This window comes from Eretmochelys imbricata, chromosome 7 (genome assembly GCF_965152235.1).
Source record: "Eretmochelys imbricata isolate rEreImb1 chromosome 7, rEreImb1.hap1, whole genome shotgun sequence".
NCBI classification, from domain to species: Eukaryota; Metazoa; Chordata; order Testudines; family Cheloniidae; genus Eretmochelys; species Eretmochelys imbricata.
In genome coordinates this window covers 49,518,677-49,537,408 of record NC_135578.1, presented here as the reverse complement: position 1 = coordinate 49,537,408, position 18,732 = coordinate 49,518,677, and the positions used below count along the sequence as shown (strand labels likewise).

The following is an 18,732-nucleotide window of genomic DNA, read 5'->3' as shown; positions in this document are numbered from 1 at the left end:
GTGCTTATTGTGCTTGGAGACCATCACTGTGTGTTGGAGACCGAAGGTTACTCTCTTTATTACTGTACCTGTGCTCTGTTTCTCTTATGCTACAATGTGTCTTCCAGATGTGAGTGCAGACCAGAGCAGCAGGTGTGAGATCCAGAGAGCAGGAGCTTGAGTGCAGGTGTCAGAAATTGATAGCTAGCGGGTGGAGGTCTGGAGTTGAGCACTTGATTTTGCAAACTAAATTGGTTTCTGTTGTATGTTCATTCTGGAGTAATGATTTGAGCTACAAGTGCTTTTGTCTTTCTCCAGCATGCTGGTGGGATCCGTTAGTTTCATTTGGTGTTTGCTGTTCTTGTGGTGCTCTTCGTACTGTAATGGGTTCTGTTATCACAGGTGAAGCAGTTTTGAAGATAGGAGCAGTTAAAAGCCAAAAAAAAATTGAAGCAGTGCAGTTGTTTTGCACTAGCGGTGGTTGTGTGTAGTTGGAGAAAAGGGGCTTTAACTGAGTGTGGGTGTGTGCTGAGAGCATGGTTTGTTTTTCATCTGAAAACTGGAGAGGAAGTAGAAGTATTGTTGTCCCCAGGGTTCTCTAGAGCTGGCTGATAGTCTGCATCTGAAAAAAAACCTTGAGTGTTCCTCATCAAAAACCAGAGCATGAAATGAAGAGAAAGCACGAGATTTTCTCCATGTGCCAGTGTGCGTTGGGTGCAGGTTGTCCATTCTCCACCTGGGGTGATACAGACAGCCTGGCCCAATCAGCATCAAAGGAGAAGGGGACTTATTCCCAGCTATTCTAGAGCTAAACTCTTTGTCAGGTGCCAAGTCGAATCTCTGGATTTCTTGTGAGCGCTGACGCCCTGGGTATATAAGCCTGGGCTCTGCGTGACTGTGATGAATGCCACTGGGAGTCCTCACTGCTTAGTGGTTTCAGAGGCGGGTCCAAGTGGATATCTAGGACTTTCTCCTTCCCTTAGTTTTACCCTTTTAAATCCATATACCTAGCTGTATCGCAGCAGAGCTTGTTGTCCCTAAGGGCTCCAAGTGTCTGCCAAGACTGCTGTCTTCTCCCAAGGGGAAGCTCTAAATGAATGTGCTAGAGTTGGATCAGGCACATGATAGTCCACATGTATTGTCCTGTCCGCTCCTCTATCCCTCCCTCCCTCCCCCACCTCCCGCCGTGCTCTCAGCTCTTGTCTGGCCACTGCCTGAGCGCTCAAAGTCAGCCCCAAACCTACCTTCTCCACATGGTGGCATGCTGTGCCTTCTCCCAAGCCAACAGCCTCCCCCATGGGGTGGGACGTTTCCTTGGAGAAAAGCCAGGTTCTGAGGAAGGACGGAGAGGCCAACACAGGTACCAAATTCCTCTTGCCTTTGGTTGTGGTGTTTTCCCCTTTGTTCCTTCTCGAGTGTCTATGCCAGCAAGGTGTCCTCTCCTGAGGCCCATCCAGCAGACAAGAATGTGGCTGGGTTGGAGCAGTTTGGACAGCTGCCCCTTTCCCAACCCGTTGACTTTGCAGCGAGTCGAAGCAATTCCCATGTATGTTTATCTTGGGATCATTGTATTCTGTCTGTTGCACTTTGAGGAGCTGCCAAAGCTTTTCTGGGCCAGCTGCTCTGGCACTAACCATGTCAGCAGTCCAGTGCAACTGCCATGGCAGGGGCAAAGGCTGGTTCCCTGCTTTCATTTCCTTGGCAAACCTCCAGCTCTGTAATTGAGCTGGTGATTTTGGCTTTTTTTGCTGTCCTACTTTGCTTACAAAACCCATTGGGTTGGAATCCTGGGACTTTCTTAGCCTCTTTCCCACCGTTGAATTTCCTAGTGTGTTTGGCATGTTAGTCACTGACTCCCTTGTCTCAACAGGGAACCCTTGTGATTGGTGGTAAAGAAGTGACCCTTGAGTACACGCCGTGCCCGGAATTTTGGCGCTGCAAACGTGTAAGTACTTGGCAATGGAGGATTTATTTCACTTATTTTTCCCTTGCCCCCTTTCTTTCTGAAGGTAGTGAGGTGGAGTTAGATGCATGCTCAGTTGTGCAAGATCCCCTTGTGCGGTTATCATAGAATATCAGGGTTGGAAGGGACCTCAGGAGGTCATCTAGTCCAACCCCTTGCTCAAAGCAGGACCAATCCTCAATTAAATCATCCCAGCCAGGGCTTTGTCAAGCCTGACCTTAAAAACTTCTAAGGAAGGAGATCCTACCACCTCCCTAGGTAACGCATTCCAGTGTTTCACCACCCTCCTAGTGAAAAAGTTTTTCCTAATATCCAACCTAAATCTCCCCCACTGCAACTTGAGACCATTACTCCTTGTCCTGTCCTCTTCTACCACTGAGAATAGTCTAGAACCATCCTCTCTGGAACCACCTCTCAAATCCCCCCTCATTCTTCTCTTCTGCAGACTAAACAATCCCAGTTCCCTCAGCCTCTCCTCATAAGTCATGTGTTCCAGACCCCTAATCATTTTTGTTGCCCTTCGCTGGACTCTTCCCAATTTATCCACATCCTTCTTGTAGTGTGGGGCCCAAAACTGGACACAGTACTCCAGATGAGGCCTCACCAATGTCGAATAGAGGGGGACGATCACGTCCCTCGATCTGCTCACTATGCCCCTACTTATACATCCCAAAATGCCATTGGCCTTCTTGGCAACAAGGGCACACTGCTGACTCATATCCAGCTTCTCGTCCACTGTCACCCCTAGGTCCTTTTCTGCAGAACTGCTGCCTAGCCATTCGGTCCCTAGTCTGTAGCTGTGCATTGGGTTCTTCCGTCCTAAGTGCAGGACCTTGCACTTATCCTTATTGAACCTCATCAGATTTCTTTTGGCCCAATCCTCCAATTTGTCTAGGTCCCTCTGTATCCTATCCCTGCCCTCCAGCGTATCTACCACTCCTCCCAGTTTAGTATCATCCACAAATTTGCTGAGAGTGCAATCCACACCATCCTCCAGATCATTTATGAATATATTGAACAAAACCGGCCCCAGGACCGACCCCTGGGGCACTCCACTTGACACCGGCTGCCAACTAGACATGGAGCCATTGATCACTACCCGTTGAGCCCGACAATCTAGCCAACTTTCTACCCACCTTATAGTGCATTCATCCACCCCATACTTCTTTAACTTGCTGACAAGAATACTGTGGGAGACCGTGTCAAAAGCTTTGCTAAAGTCAAGAAACAATACATCCACTGCTTTCCCTTCATCCACAGAACCAGTAATCTCATCATAGAAGGCGATTAGATTAGTCAGGCATAACCTTCCCTTGGTGAATCCATGCTGACTGTTCCTGATCACTTTCCTCTCATGTAAGTGCTTCAGGATTGATTCTTTGAGGACCTGCTCCATGATTTTTCCAGGGACTGAGGTGAGGCTGACTGGCCTGTAGTTCCCAGGATCCTCCTTCTTCCCTTTTTTAAAGATGGGCACTACATTAACCTTTTTCCAGTCATCCGGGACTTCCCCCGTTCGCCACGAGTTTTCAAAGATAATGGCCAATGGCTCTGCAATCACAGCCGCCAAATTCTTTAGCACTCTCGGATGCAACTCGTCCGGCCCCATGGACTTGTGCACGTCCAGCTTTTCGAAATAGTCCCTAACCACCTCTTTCTCCACAGACGGCTGGCCATCTGTTCCCCATGTTAATGTCATAGTTAATGTCATCCAGGAGGGGGTGTTCCTGCACTGCCAGGAACAGTCTTTCTGTTGGCGTTGGCTCCATGCTGTAGATATACCTTCACAGTAAAACTGCACTTTACGTTGGGGGAGTTTTCACTTCCCTGCCTCAGGAATCAGTTGAGAAACGGAAAACTAACTGCACCTCTGCATTCTTTCAAAGTACAGGGTGGCTGGCAATCAAGGAGAGGTCTGGTCTGCAGAGTCTTTTTCATGTGCTGAGCGACTTGGTCCTTGCTTCACTGGGTTTTGTTTTTTAGGAGGAGTGCCCAGTCTTAGAAAAGTTGCCCAGGAGCCAGGCATGCAGCTCTAGCAACCAGTGGTGCAAATTAATAAAGATGGGATTGGTGCTCCTCAGTCACTTGAAAATCCCGCTTGCTGTTCTCAGGGTGCCTCACCAGCTTCCACCCTTCATGCCAGGTCTCTGCAAGCTAACGTCACTCATCCTGTCTCCTTCAGGCTCTTAGGGCTTTTTTAGACATGCAGCACTGCAGCTGCACCGTGTTTGTTGAAGACGCTGTATGCCGATGGGGAGAGCTTTCCCATCGACATAATAAAACCACCTCCAGGAGAGGCAGTAGCTATGTCAGCGGGAGAAGCTCTCCAGCTGCCATAGCACTGTCTACACCAGGTCAGTGTAACTTACCTCGCTTAGGGCTGTGGATTATACCAAAGTAAATTTGTAGTGTAAACACAGTCTTTGCGTTACTCGCTCATGTAACTAACCTGGCTACGTTCTCAAAGTGAAGCAGTGACTGACTTTTGGAACATGCTGACAGCTGTTACAATAGCCTTTTAAATGTCTCTCCTTCATGCTGCTTGTCTTTCACTGCAGTGTAAAGTGTGTACTGTGGGGTACAGATCTTCCTGCTCCTATTGCAAGCTCCCGAGAGATGGTAAGTATATTTTGTCACTGTGCCAAACTGGGTTTTATACGTGTAGATTAAAAGCCTTTGTTTGCCCTAGGGAGTGAATGTCTCTGTTGACTGGTTTCTTTGTGCCATGCAGTGGGATATCTAGGTACCATATAAGAGAATTAGTAGCAGTACTGGAAGTAGATATGCTGCCAGGCTGTTTGCTCTGCATGCGAGGCAAGGCACAGGGCCACACTGATCTGTAGTGGGAGGGAGTTCCACAGGACAGTGCCCTTCATCCAGAACATCCTGCTGCCAGTACCTGATAGTACTATCCTCTGTTCCTTCAGTGTCATTGTTCTCCTTCATTCCTAACATTATGGGATGGATGCTGAGTGAGAGCTGGTCCAGGCTACGCAGCCTAGACTGCCACAGGCATTGAAGATGAGGGCTAGGACCTTGAAGCAGACACAGAATTAGATGGTGCCCCAGTGTAGGGTATAGACTGTGGATGTGATGTGTTCCCATCTAGCGGCCTTGCTTAGGAGACGGGCTGCTGCATACTGTAGCAACTGGAGCTTTTGTCTGGCCTTCTCACTGCAATAGCCCAGCCCAGGAAGGGGCTGTCAAAGGTCTGGCTGGCTGCTATTGCTGGAGAGTCTGGGAATACCACGGAGTCCAATCAGCTCTGAGACTCTGCGCAGTTGAAGAGACAGGAGAGCAGGCACCCCCAATAGTTTGTGGTCATGGATTCTGCCAGTTCCTCCCCGTGTCACCTCTGTCTTACCAGGTTCTCCATCCAAGAACCTACTTCTGTCGGACAGCCAGGCATTCACAGTGCAAGGTTTTGCGCTGCTGCTTTTCTGCTAGCAGATTCAGAATGTCTTGTGCCTCCTACAGAGCAAGTCTACGTACCTTGGGCAAACAGTGTGTGTTACAAGCTCTGTTGATCCAGAGAACAAACTGCCAATGCCTATTAGCCCCCATGCTCTGCGCTCTGTTCAGAGCTCTTTATTCACTGCAGCCCCATCCTTAGAGAGATTCTGACTCCTTCTCACTGTTACTGTAACATGAGCAACCCACCATCAGTGTTATGGAAGCAGAGCTCAAACTGCTGGCCTTTTCAGCTCTGCCTTCTTGGCTAACTTAACCAAATGGTGATACAAACAGCTGTATAGCGAGTTAAATGTTCAGGCCCCTCCAGATGCTGTGAACGTTATACGGCTGTGTGCCTCATTTTACTAGTCTGGTTAGCTGATGGCCATGGGAATGCATGTGTTTTAAGGGTTAACCCTGTGTGACTGGTCTTTAAATGATGGAGTGGATCACAAAAAGGACACACAGTCTTAAGGGGTAGGGTTCTCCCCTTCTCCAGTGGTTTTCAACCAGGAGTCCGGAGCAAGCAAGTTGCAGGGCGTCCTCCAAGCAGCCCCAGTGTTAGACTTGCTGGGACCCAGGGCAGAAAGCTGAAGTCTCACCGTATGGGTTTGAAGCCTGGGGCCCTGAGCCGTTCCACTTGGGAGTGAAGCCAAAACCTGAACAACTTAGCTTCCTGGGGGCCCTTGTGGTATGGGTCCCCAGACAATTGCGCTGCTTGCTACCCCCTAATGCTGGTCCTGGCTTTTACATGCAGAAAACTAGTTTTGTGGCATAGGTGGGCCATGGAATGTTTATAGCATTGGGGGGGGTGGGGGCGGGGAGCTCAGAAAGAAAAAAGTTGAGAACCCCTTCCCTTCTCTAAGCAGCTGTTGGGTGAATTCCTGCATGTTTTGTGGCTGATGGCCTTGAAATAGTTCCTGCTATGCCTTTTTCTTGTAGGGAGCAGACCAGGGACAGAGCCCAAAAGTGGTTTGGAGGGAGAGGATGTGCACGCCGAGCAGGACTTCAGTAAGAGAATCACCATCACACAGTCTGGGGTTGAGGATATGCTCTTTCAGAGAGGGAAAGGTGTCTGTGGGCTCCATCTGTAGAAATGCATGGGAAAATGCTCGTACATAATTTACACATGCAGTTACTGCAGTTGGACATGTAATCTCTGCAATTTCTTGTGCAAATCATGCACAAAACCTTGGTATGTAGCCAGCATTCTGAACCCAGCTACATGCTGCAGTGTTGATATGAATGAATAAATGTTCTCTCACCTGTACCGTATACATTTGTATCATAAGGAGTTGTGTTAACTTAAAATAAGCCTGTGTGTAACTGTATCAGTATTTGTGCTGCATATGTGGTTATAGCCATCTGACAGATCAGTGTCCTCGGTGAGTTAGCATCAGGGTAGCCTCCCTCTTTGGATGTTCCCTAGATGCTGCACAGCTTTGGGAGTGTTCTGGACTGCGGTGCCCATTGGGGTCACACAAGGACCCTCTCTTGGCACTGAATCTGTGGAGCAGCCACCTCTGTTTCTACCTTTCCATGGCCTACCGCAAGTGCAGGGACCTTCCCTCTGCATGCTGGCTGTCCTCTGCATGGCCAGGGGTGGGAGTGCTTCAACATCCGAGGGCTCTCCTTCCCCCTCATTTAGGTAAAAGTCCTCAGCCCATCTTCCTGGGATATGTATTTCTCACTAGACTCCCACCAGTGGGCATATGCAGAGGCTGCCTTGGAATAGAAAGAGGTTATTTATCATGAAAAATGGGGTTCTCTGCTCATTCTCACTTCCCATCCCACCTCACCCCCTGCCTTCTCCGAGTTCCCCTCTAAGAGAAGTCTGGGGTTTAGTAGAAGGAATGAGGTGCTTGGATTTGCACAGCACACTTGTAACAATGTTTGGTGCAGTCTGGAGGGCTCTCAGAGCTTAGCAGCCCCAGGGGATGCATCCAGCAAGTCTAATATGCGGCAGTAATGCTATTGAATGGGCTCTAAAGTTAAACCTAGGGAACGCCAACTCTAGCGCCTCTGCCAACCTCAGCTGAGGCAGTGAGGCATAAATAAAGAGGTGATCTCTCAAGTGTTGGGATCCCAAACCATGTAGGAATATATAGCTCAAAACACCCTAAACGCCACTCAGAAATCAGTAGCCAGCCAGTGCAAACCACGGAGCACTAGTGTCATGAGAGATTCCTCTTACAAAGCAAGCTGCAACTTTCTGCATTAGTTTGAATTTTCAGGTTAAGGTTCAGCCCCATTAAGAGCGTATTACAGTAGTTTGATATTGAGATGACGAAAGCATTGATTATGAGAGCAAGAGCCACATCTGAAAAAAACCTTTGCAACTTCTTGGTTAGACATGGCTTGATAAAAACCTTCCTTGTCACTGACGCTAAATGATATAGCAGCAGCTGGGGGTCCACCCATAGCCCTGATTTTAACCTCAAGCAACGGTCACAGAGGATCCATCTTCAGTAAGGAGGCAGATGTTTCCATCACATGGGATGGTTGCTTTCCCCATCCTGTCAGCCTCACTTCAGGTATGTCTGGACTGAGCTTCAGCCAGCTAGCCCACATCCGCTGTCTTCAGTTCTGTTGATTTGTGAGGAGCTGATCCTCCGTGTTTGTTGCTTGGCCTTGCTAAGAGCCCCTTGTACACCCTGAACGAGACAGAGCTCTGTGGAACCGTGCACAGCAGAAACCAGAGAGGGTCTCCAAGAGAGAGGGACAAAACACCTGACTGGCAAGCCCCTTGCTTCCTGCCAGGGTTTGCTGGCAAGTCAGCCACTCCTCACAATCCCCAGCGTTGAAGACAGCGGACAGATCTGTCTGTACAGCAGCTGGTGTTGCACGCAGGACTGGCCCCAGACTGACATAAGTCAGAGATGTGAGGTGACCATGCACTCTGAGAGTTGTCTTCCACAGCCTTCCCATTAATGTTCGCCAAGAGCAGGAGATTTGGTAGTTAGCTGGGTTGTTACCACCAAGTGTCTCTTTTGCGGGATGGCTGGTAGCACAAGATCTTCCTTTATTGAAGCTAAGTCCCTAGCCTTCCAAAGGAGGAGATGTAAGCAATCTCCATCAACCCTTCTCTGGCCTGGAAGGACATGGATCCAAAGTACAGTTATGTACTCAGTATCTCCAATCCCTCCAATACCTCAGGGAGTGACACTGACCTAAATCCAGGTACTGAAGATCATACTCTCCAAACACTACTCTGTAACCAGGGAACCAGACAGTTCATCCCTGTCCACTGTGGACTTGATTCTGCAACTTGTAACATGATCAGCCCAAATTCAGGAGATAGAGAATTCCACAGGCCTCGCACCACCCTGATATGGTTTACATGGCATTCAGACTGGCTGACTGGCTAGTCTGGGTAATCTTGACATCCCTGGCTCATTTAATGTATATCTTGGGTGCACTTGTCCCTGTGACACATGTGAACGAAATACATTGTGAGCGGGGAGGAAGGTGTGAGACCATGATCTTATCAAGTAAGCAGTACAGGTGTTAGCAGTGAATATGGCCAGGGCCTGACGTGTCTCCTTTGCTCCTGTCTAGGCAGCATGAGTAGCTGCTAGGATGGAGGTGGGGGTGGCAGCAGGAGGGGACATGATCCAGCCTATAGGGGAGGGGAGGCAAGTCTGAAATATTAATTAGTACAAGAAATGTTAAAAGTCAAATCAAAAGAAGGGTTTTTGGAAGGGGGGGGAGGTTATTCCTCACCTGGAATGGATAGGCAACTTATCAAATTCATAATTAATCTCGTTACATTGCCCGTCAGTGCTGTAGTTACACAAGTCCATGATCGCGCAGCTGTTCTAGAACACTGAGGTCGGAGAATCAGTGGCCAATCACTAACATTTCCTGGCTACAGGTGTTCAAGAATAGTCTTGGGTGATAAAAGTGTAGATAAAAGTCTCGGGTGATTAATGTAAGGGGTGGGCTTGATCCTGTGCCGGATCCGGGAGGTAGCCTCCAAACCCATCTGGGATTCCATTTTTCAGATAACAGCTGAACCTGAAAGTAGGCCTAGGCAAAAGGGAGGCCAAATTATGAGCTCCTTCCTGGAGCAGGGATGTGATGATGTGAGCTTTAATGTCTTGTCTGTTGAAGTCTAGGAAGCTTTCGTGTTCCTGCTAAATGTTCAGAAACGTGGCTAATCAAAGGACAGCAGAGTCAGTTTGCCAGCCCACTGCCGGCGGTTGGGAGAAAATACAAGGTTTGTAGTGTGTGCCGGGGGGGACACTGAAAATGGGTTCATTCCATTTCTTTTCTCCAGTAACGGAAACCAAGCTTGAAAAACCCGAGCAAGAGCTATCAGGATACCCGAAGCCTCAGAAACAGCCTCCCCAGCATGCAGCTCCTCCGCAGCAGAGCCAGCCCCAGGAACCTGAGCCTCGGAAGAGAGACGAAGGCAGAGAGCGATGGCCTTCGCAGGAGAAAAGGTACCCTCCCTGGAAGGAGAGCCAGGAGCCTGCTGCCAGGAGGGAAGCTGAGCAGACCGCACCTCAGGAGGGCGAGAGTAAAAGTAAGTTGAGTCTCAGGCTTTCAGACAAAGGGCCAAAGTGCAGAGCACCCGGGTTTGGCTGGGGGTTGGGCCGTCACTGACAGAGTGCAATGGCTTTTCCCTATGCCACCTGTCTGAGGGATGCTTCCTCAGTGTGAATTCAGGAAGCTTCATGATCTGTTGCAGGGTGGGATAGTTGATGGGGAGTGGGGTGTCTCTGCCTGGCTTGCTCAGGTACTGGTGGATTTGGGGAGGGAGGCCCTGCTTGGGTTTCTCAGAGAGGATTTGGGGAAAGAGAGTGGTCCCTGGCCAAACTGCCCTCGATGAAATTAATTCAGGGCAAGCTGCCCCTACCCCCATACCATTAATTTCATGGTCTCAGCCCCGCCTCTGTGCTGTGCTCCAGACCTGCTGCCCCAAGGAGGTCTGTGCTGCTGGAGTGGCTCTGGCGCCCTGTTCCTCTCTCCCCCTCTGCTCTGAGGAGCACAGAGAGCGAGTCCAATTGCCCTGGAAGCCCGGTTTGTTCAGGGAGGAGGTGGGAGATTGGAGGCAGCCAGCTGGGATGGTTCATTGCTCACAGGGCCTGTGAAAAGCCAAGCAGGTCAGGGCCTGCCTTGCTTTCTGCTCTCCCCCTTCTGCACCCACCCTCCTTTCCCTCCCAGGGACCCATCTGTGTCCTCAAATAGGGAGGCTTCCTGCTAATCATAGCCTGGCTCAGGTCTCCTCTAGGGGGTCCAGTGACCAGCTCAGACCTCAACTCCTTCTGCCCTGGCTGCTTCTTGTCTGTCTTTGCCAGGGGCTCACTGGCATGAATTCAGCAGTGATTGCATTTGTGCGTGATTCCAAAATCAGGAGGGGCAGACCCAGATTTCTACAGGGCCCGGAGATAGCAGGGGCACAGACAATGAGAGGAGACTGGGTCTTCGTCCACATAAAGCTATACCTGGGGGAGGAAGTGAGCAGCCTGTCTGTGTAAGCAGCTGTATCAGAGTCATTCAGACAAGTTTATTTTCATTTTGCCATCACTGTGGTGGTAAGAAGCAGAAGGAGACTCCGCTGGTTGGAAGGCATGAGATGCGATGTCCTGAGGTTGGGGGTTCCACGACCACCACTCCCAAGAGGAGAAGGCGGGTGGTGGTGGTCGGGGACTCTCTCCTCCGGGGGACTGAGTCATCTATCTGCCGCCCTGACCGGGAAAACCGAGAAGTCTGCTGCTTGCCGGGGGCTAAGATTCGCGATGTGACGGAGAGACTGCCGAGACTCATCAAGCCCTCGGATCGCTACCCCTTCCTGCTTCTCCACGTGGGCACCAATGATACTGCCAAGAATGACCTTGAGCGGATCACTGCGGACTACGTGGCTCTGGGAAGAAGGATAAAGGAGTTTGAGGCGCAAGTGGTGTTCTCGTCCATCCTCCCCGTGGAAGGAAAAGGCCTGGGTAGGGACCGTCGAATCGTGGAAGTCAACGAATGGCTACGCAGGTGGTGTCGGAGAGAAGGCTTTGGATTCTTTGACCATGGGATGGTGTTCCATGAAGAAGGAGTGCTGGGCAGAGACGGGCTCCATCTTACGAAGAGAGGGAAGAGCATCTTTGCCAGCAGGCTGGCTAACCTAGTGAGGAGGGCTTTAAACTAGGTTCACCGGGGGAAGGAGACCAAAGCCCTGAGGTAAGTGGGAAAGAGGGATACCGGGAGGAAGCACAGGCAGAAATGTCTGTGAGGGGAGGGCTCCTGCCTCATACTGGGAATGAGGGGCGATCAACAGGTTATCTCAAGTGCTTATATACGAATGCACAAAGCCTTGGAAACAAGCAGGGAGAACTGGAGGTCCTGGTGATGTCAAGGAACTATGATGTGATTGGAATCACAGAGACTTGGTGGGATAACTCACATGACTGGAGTACTGTCATGGATGGTTATAAACTGTTCAGGAAGGACAGGCAGGGCAGAAAAGGTGGGGGAGTAGCACTGTATGTAAGGGAGCAGTATGACTGCTCAGAGCTCCGGTACGAAACTGTAGAAAAACCTGAGTGTCTCTGGATTAAGTTTAGAAGTGTGTGCAACAAGAGTGATGTAGTGGTGGGAGTCTGCTATAGACCACCGGACCAGGGGGATGAGGTAGATGAGGCTTTCTTCCGGCAGCTCACGGAAGCTACTAGATCGCATGCCCTGATTCTCATGGGTGACTTTAATTTTCCTGATATCTGCTGGGGAAGCAATACTGCTGTGCATAGACAATCCAGGAAGTTTTTGGAAAGCGTAGGGGACAATTTCCTGGTGCAAGTGCTAGAGGAGCCAACTAGGGGGGGCGCTTTTCTTGACCTGCTGCTCACAAACCGGGTAGAATTAGTGGGGGAAGCAAAAGTGGATGGGAATCTGGGAGGCAGTGACCATGAGTTGGTTGAGTTCAGGATCCTGACGCAGGGAAGAAAGGTAAGCAGCAGGATACGGACCCTGGACTTCAGGAAAGCAGACTTCGACTCCCTCAGGGAACGGATGGCCAGGATCCCCTGGGGGACTAACTTGAAGGGAAAAGGAGTCCAGGAGAGCTGGCTGTATTTCAAGGAATCCCTGTTGAGGTTACAGGGACAAACCATCCCAATGAGTCGAAAGAATAGTAAATATGGCAGGCGACCAGCTTGGCTTAACGGTGAAATCCTAGCGGATCTTAAACATAAAAAAGAAGCTTACAAGAAGTGGAAGGTTGGACATATGACCAGGGAAGAGTATAAAAATATTGCTCGGGCATGTAGGAATGAAATCAGGAGGGCCAAATCACACCTGGAGCTGCAGCTAGCGAGAGATGTCAAGAGTAACAAGAAGGGTTTCTTCAGGTATGTTGGCAACAAGAAGAAAGCCAAGGAAAGTGTGGGCCCCTTACTGAATGAGGGAGGCAACCTAGTGACAGAGGATGTGGAAAAAGCTAATGTACTCAATGCTTTTTTTGCCTCTGTTTTCACTAACAAGGTCAGCTCCCAGACTGCTACGCTGGGCATCACAAAATGGGGAAGAGATGGCCAGCCCTCTGTGGAGATAGAGGTGGTTAGGGACTATTTAGAAAAGCTGGACGTGCACAAGTCCATGGGGCCGGACGAGTTGCATCCGAGAGTGCTGAAGGAATTGGCGGCTGTGATTGCAGAGCCATTGGCCATTATCTTTGAAAACTCGTGGCGAACCGGGGAAGTCCCGGATGACTGGAAAAAGGCTAATGTAGTGCCAATCTTTAAAAAAGGGAAGAAGGAGGATCCTGGGAACTACAGGCCAGTCAGCCTCACCTCAGTCCCTGGAAAAATCATGGAGCAGGTCCTCAAAGAATCAATCTTGAAGTACTTGCATGAGAGGAAAGTGATCAGGAACAGCCAGCATGGATTCACCAAGGGAAGGTCATGCCTGACTAATCTAATCGCCTTTTATCATGAGATTACTGGTTCTGTGGATGAAGGGAAAGCAGTGGATGTATTGTTTCTTGACTTTAGCAAAGCTTTTGACACGGTCTCCCACAGTATTCTTGTCAGCAAGTTAAGGAAGTATGGGCTGGATGAATGCACTATAGGGTGGGTAGAAAGCTGGCTAGATTGTCGGGCTCAACGGGTAGTGATCAATGGCTCCATGTCTAGTTGGCAGCCGGTGTCAAGTGGAGTGCCCCAGGGGTCGGTCCTGGGGCCGGTTTTGTTCAATATCTTCATAAATGATCTGGAGGATGGTGTGGATTGCACTCTCAGCAAATTTGCGGACGATACTAAACTGGGAGGAGTGGTAGATACGCTGGAGGGGAGGGATAGGATACAGAAGGACCTAGACAAATTGGAGGATTGGGCCAAAAGAAATCTGATGAGGTTCAATAAGGATAAGTGCAGGGTCCTGCACTTAGGACGGAAGAATCCAATGCACCGCTACAGACTAGGGACCGAATGGCTAGGCAGCAGTTCTGCGGAAAAGGACCTAGGGGTGACAGTGGACGAGAAGCTGGATATGAGTCAGCAGTGTGCCCTTGTTGCCAAGAAGGCCAATGGCATTTTGGGATGTATAAGTAGGGGCATAGCGAGCAGATCGAGGGACGTGATCGTCCCCCTCTATTCGACATTGGTGAGGCCTCATCTGGAGTACTGTGTCCAGTTTTGGGCCCCACACTACAAGAAGGATGTGGATAAATTGGAGAGAGTCCAGCGAAGGGCAACAAAAATGATTAGGGGTCTAGAACACATGACTTATGAGGAGAGGCTGAGGGAGCTGGGATTGTTTAGCCTGCAGAAGAGAAGAATGAGGGGGGATTTGATAGCTGCTTTCAACTACCTGAAAGGGGGTTCCAAAGAGGATGGCTCTAGACTGTTCTCAATGGTAGCAGATGACAGAACGAGGAGTAATGGCCTCAAGTTGCAGTGGGGGAGGTTTAGATTGGATATTAGGAAAAACTTTTTCACTAAGAGGGTGGTGAAACACTGGAATGCGTTGCCTAGGGAGGTGGTGGAATCTCCTTCCTTGGAAGTTTTTAAGGTCAGGCTTGACAAAGCCCTGGCTGGGATGATTTAACTGGGAATTGGTCCTGCTTCGAGCAGGGGGTTGGACTAGATGACCTTCAGGGGTCCCTTCCAACCCTGATATTCTATGATTCTATGATTCTATGATTAAGAGGCTGGCTTCATGCAATGTTCTTTGTCTTCTCTTCTCTCCCTCCCCCTGCCTGGGCTGCTGCAGCAATTATGCTGAAGCGTATTCCTCGCTTCACCCCTCCGGAAGTGATCGTGGGGCTGCTGGCACCATTTGTTCGTCTCTCCACCTCCAGCGTGAGCATCATTAAGAAAAGGGCTAGCCAGAGAAGTGACAACTATGGCTTTGTGGAACTGGACTCGCATGCTGTAAGTGGCCCTGACCCTTCCCCAAGGTCTGTGCAGAGAAAGAGCAAGAGAAAACATAGTCCTATCATAGACATCCAGGTTCACGCTACAGTTACCTTGGAAAGGCTTGTCTTGCTAGTAGAAGCAACAGTCTCAGGACAGTTTCAGCCTTCCCTAGTTCCGCTTTGGTCTGTCTAGCCGAGTCCCTAGTCCTAGATGTGGGGAATGGCTGACGACTCTTCATCTTTCCTTTTGCTCTCCAGTACAAACCGTCTGAGCTTTAGTCCATCATAGATACCGTTAAGCTGTGTGAATTTCTTGCATCAGTAGCTCTAGGAGAGGGGTGGGCAAACTTTTTGGCCTGAGGGTCACATCGTGGTTCTGAGACTGTATGGAGGGAAGGCTGTGCCTCCCCAAACAGTCTGGCCCCCTCCCACTTCCCACCCCCTGAATTCCCCCCTCAGAACTCCTGACCCATCCAACCCCCCTTGCTCTCCCCTGACTGCCCCCTCCAGGGACCCCCACCCCTAACTGCCCCCTGGGATCCCACCCCCTATCCAACCCGCCCTGCTCCCTGTCCCCTGACTGCCCCAACCCCATCCACACTCCTGCCCCCTGACAGGCCCTCCGGGACTCCCACGCTTATCCAACCATCCCCTCTTCCCTGACTGGCCTTGGGACCGCCTGCCCCTCATCCAACCCCCCGTCCCCTTACCATGCTGCTCAGAGCACCAGGACTGGCAGCCACGCTGCCCGGCTGGAGCCAGCCACGCTGCCCGGCTGGAGCCAGCCACGCCACCATGCTGCCTGGCAGGAGCTCACAGCTGCGCCACCCAGAGCCCTGGCCGCATGGCAAGCTGAGGCTGCAGGGGAGGGGCTGGGGGCTAGCCTCCCCAGCTGGGAGCTCAAGGGCAGGATGCTCCCACGGGCCGTAGTTTTCCCACCTCTGCTCTAGGAGATGCAAACTTTCACATACCAACCAGCTGCAGGGATCTGCCTTTGTATCAGGCTGAACCATTTCAATACTCCCTCCTTATTGGCCTTGCCTTGCACAGAGGCTAGTGGCAACAGCAGCCCTCAGGAAAAGCAAGATCCAGGCAAGGTCACTCCCTGGCTGGTGAAGGGGCCGGAGGATGGGCAGGGAGCCCAAATATGCACTTCCCCCTTTCTCACATCCGAAGAGTCTTTGAAACATGTTTAAAAGAGACGGGGCTCTTGTAATGTTTATTGTCCCAGGGCGGTACTCCAACCTGCTGCTACCTGCACAGCTCAAACCATCCTTCAGAGGGCTCCCTCCCTGGAGGGTCTGGGTCGAGTCCTCCAGCCCAGCAAAACTCTTCCTAGCAGCTCAGAGACCCTAGTGGATATGGATTTACTGAATTCAGTAATCAAACTATAAGACCTGGTTTATATCCAGTCAGCTCTGGAACCTGTTACACTGTGTGGTGGGTGACTTGTATTCTCACCAGGGTTCAGCCTCAAACATCTCACCCCGAACAACCTCAGAGTTCATTCTGTTATGGCTGGATTTTGGAAGTGGGCTTCTGTTTCCTTCTGAAGAATGCAAGCTTGTCTCTTCTTTCCCCAGGAAGCGGTGCAGTTGGTGAAGGTTTTGCAAAACCTGGATCCCCCAATCTGCATTGATGGGCACACCGTAATTGTGAACCTAGCCACAGGAAAGAGAAGGTGAGAGAAGATGAGAGGCAACGCTATCCAGTGTACGACGGGCTGTGGTGCCTTAGTCTTTCCAGTTGAGGCCACGTTATCATACTTGAATGCCTAAAGCTTAAGGACCCAAATAGCTCACAGGTGCCTGGATAGGTAATTAGGTACCTTCCCAGAAGTTTAAGAGGGGAACTTTAGTCATCCAAGTTTGACAAGGTGACTTGGGTGTCTGAAAAACAAATGGCAAGAGTCCTAGTCCAGTGGTTCTCAGCCTTTCCAGACTACTGTTCCCCTTTCAGGAGGCTGGATTGTCTTTCAGACCCCAAGTTTCACCTCATTTAAAAATACTTGCTTACAAAATCAGGCATGAAAACGTGTGACAGCACGCTATTACTGAAAAATTGCTTACTTTCTCATTTTTATCATATGCAAATAAAATTTATCAGTTGGAGTATAAATATTGTATTTACATTTCAGTGTATAGTATATAGAGCAGCATAAATAAGTCATCTGTATGAAATTTTAGTTTGTACTTCGCTAGTGCTTTTTCTGTAGCCTGTTGAAAACTGGGCAAATATCTAGATGAGTTGATATAACCCCTGGAAGACCTATGTGAAGGCATACCCCTGGTTGAGAACCACTGTCCTAGTCAAGTGGCCTTTAAAGTTGGTGTCCACTGACCAATTCCCATTTCCTGGGGGTTAGGAGATGGGGCTTTGGCATTTCCGAGCGCATCGGGGGCAAGGTTATCCAGTTCAATACATTGCTTGTACTCAGAGACTTTGCTGAGTCAACAACTTTCCTGGAGTTGGAATGACCCCTCACATCTGACAGAGGAGTGGCCCCGCAGACCCATGGTGGCTGTAATATGACCTGTGGCATGTGGGTTGAGAGGACTTTCCTCTTCTCTTTGTGGCCCTGCTGGTCTTCTCGAAGATGCTGAGGTTAAAATGAAGCTAACCTAGTTTTAATTAGAAAATTCTGTTTCTCTCTCACTAGAAATGACTACGGGGAGCAGGCCAACAAACTCTACTACAACCCGGTAGGTCTGCACGAGTGCTGCATCGTGGAGTGACTTACCTGTAGCTAGCAAAACGGGCTAGTTGTGGTTGTCGTCATCTGTGCCGTTGGCTATGATGGCACTCACGCTGAAGGGGAGATTGGGCTGCTGGTGCCCAGCAGGGGGACTGGGCTTTCCTTTGCCAGACTGCTTCCTTTGAATGGCCAAAAACTCCCCGGGTTGAAGGCAGAACACTAAGCCAAGGGTGAAACTTACATTTTGCTCTGCTCTGCTCCAAACTCCTAGGCATTGCAACATGCACCGTTCAGTCTATAACACCGTGGTCAGACCTTCAGTACCTAGGGTAGAGGGGTTCAGGGAAGACACTTGAAGGGATCGAATAGTCTGGCTTGTATTAGCCAGTTCACACTTATTGAGCATAGGGCATACCATATTATATTATGGCTTTACCACAATTCTGTCCACTTGGCTCACTCTTGTCAAGATAGATATATATATCCTACAATACTCCGCAAAGCTAAACATAGCTTTTGACATTAGCAAAGAAAAAGCCTGTCAAAGACAAAGTACATTCATTCTACGTTGGAGGACAAGTACCTTCACAGGCAACTGGTTTCAAATGTAGTGTCCAGAAGTGACATAAGGACAGGTACAGAACAGTAAGCTAATGGATTGGTGCAAACAGGTGTGTTGGATCATCAGAGATGTATAAAGTGATTTGTAAGCTGTAAGCAAACGTGCTATAAATGTAAGTGGTTTGGGGGTTTATTTCAAAGCACCTCCCGTGTAAGGTGAACTGAGCATCCTGCGAGAAACCACCTCCCAGAAGGATTGTAATCATGTTAACTCTTTCCTTGTAGAGTCCATGACTGGAAGGAACCGTTGTGATCATCTAGTCTAACTAATGCAACTATCTTCTTTACTAGTCTACAGTTCACACAACAGAAATTCAGTAGCTTTTGTATTGTTCTGCTTAGCCAATTTCCTGTCCAAGGACAAAGTTTGCTGAACTTGTTGTTGCCTGTACTCTGAAATGCCTTCACAGAGTTAATCAGTCTCTCTTGGCTTATGTCTATTAATCAATACTTGTCTCATTATCTGCCATAACTTCAGAAAAGTACTTACCCGTAAGAGCCTTTTAAAAAAACAGCTACAGACAATCCAAGGTGGGGGCAGGATCTCTTCTGTATGGCCTGGGGAAGATGGGATGTGGAATGTTCTCTGTGTACAGCACAGGTTGGAGATCACTGTGTATGTTGAACTGGGGCCCTTTTCAAAACCTAACGAAGTAAATGGGTCTTTCTCTTGAC

At 49.6% G+C, this 18,732-nt stretch overlaps 1 protein-coding gene across 3 annotated transcripts in view; it reads left to right on the top strand.

Annotated features, from left to right (window-relative positions):
* RBM6 (RNA binding motif protein 6) overlaps window positions 1-18,732 on the top strand; it is a 136,616-nt gene that overhangs the window by 103,266 nt on the left and 14,618 nt on the right. For all 3 annotated transcript variants that reach the window (XM_077823078.1, XM_077823076.1, XM_077823079.1), the window contains exons 7-13: window positions 1,850-1,924; window positions 4,501-4,561; window positions 6,338-6,406; window positions 9,675-9,923; window positions 14,597-14,757; window positions 16,325-16,422; window positions 17,401-17,443. In XM_077823078.1, coding sequence (XP_077679204.1) covers window positions 1,850-1,924; window positions 4,501-4,561; window positions 6,338-6,406; window positions 9,675-9,923; window positions 14,597-14,757; window positions 16,325-16,422; window positions 17,401-17,443 — 756 coding nt within the window. The remainder of the gene's footprint in view (window positions 1-1,849; window positions 1,925-4,500; window positions 4,562-6,337; window positions 6,407-9,674; window positions 9,924-14,596; window positions 14,758-16,324; window positions 16,423-17,400; window positions 17,444-18,732) is intronic.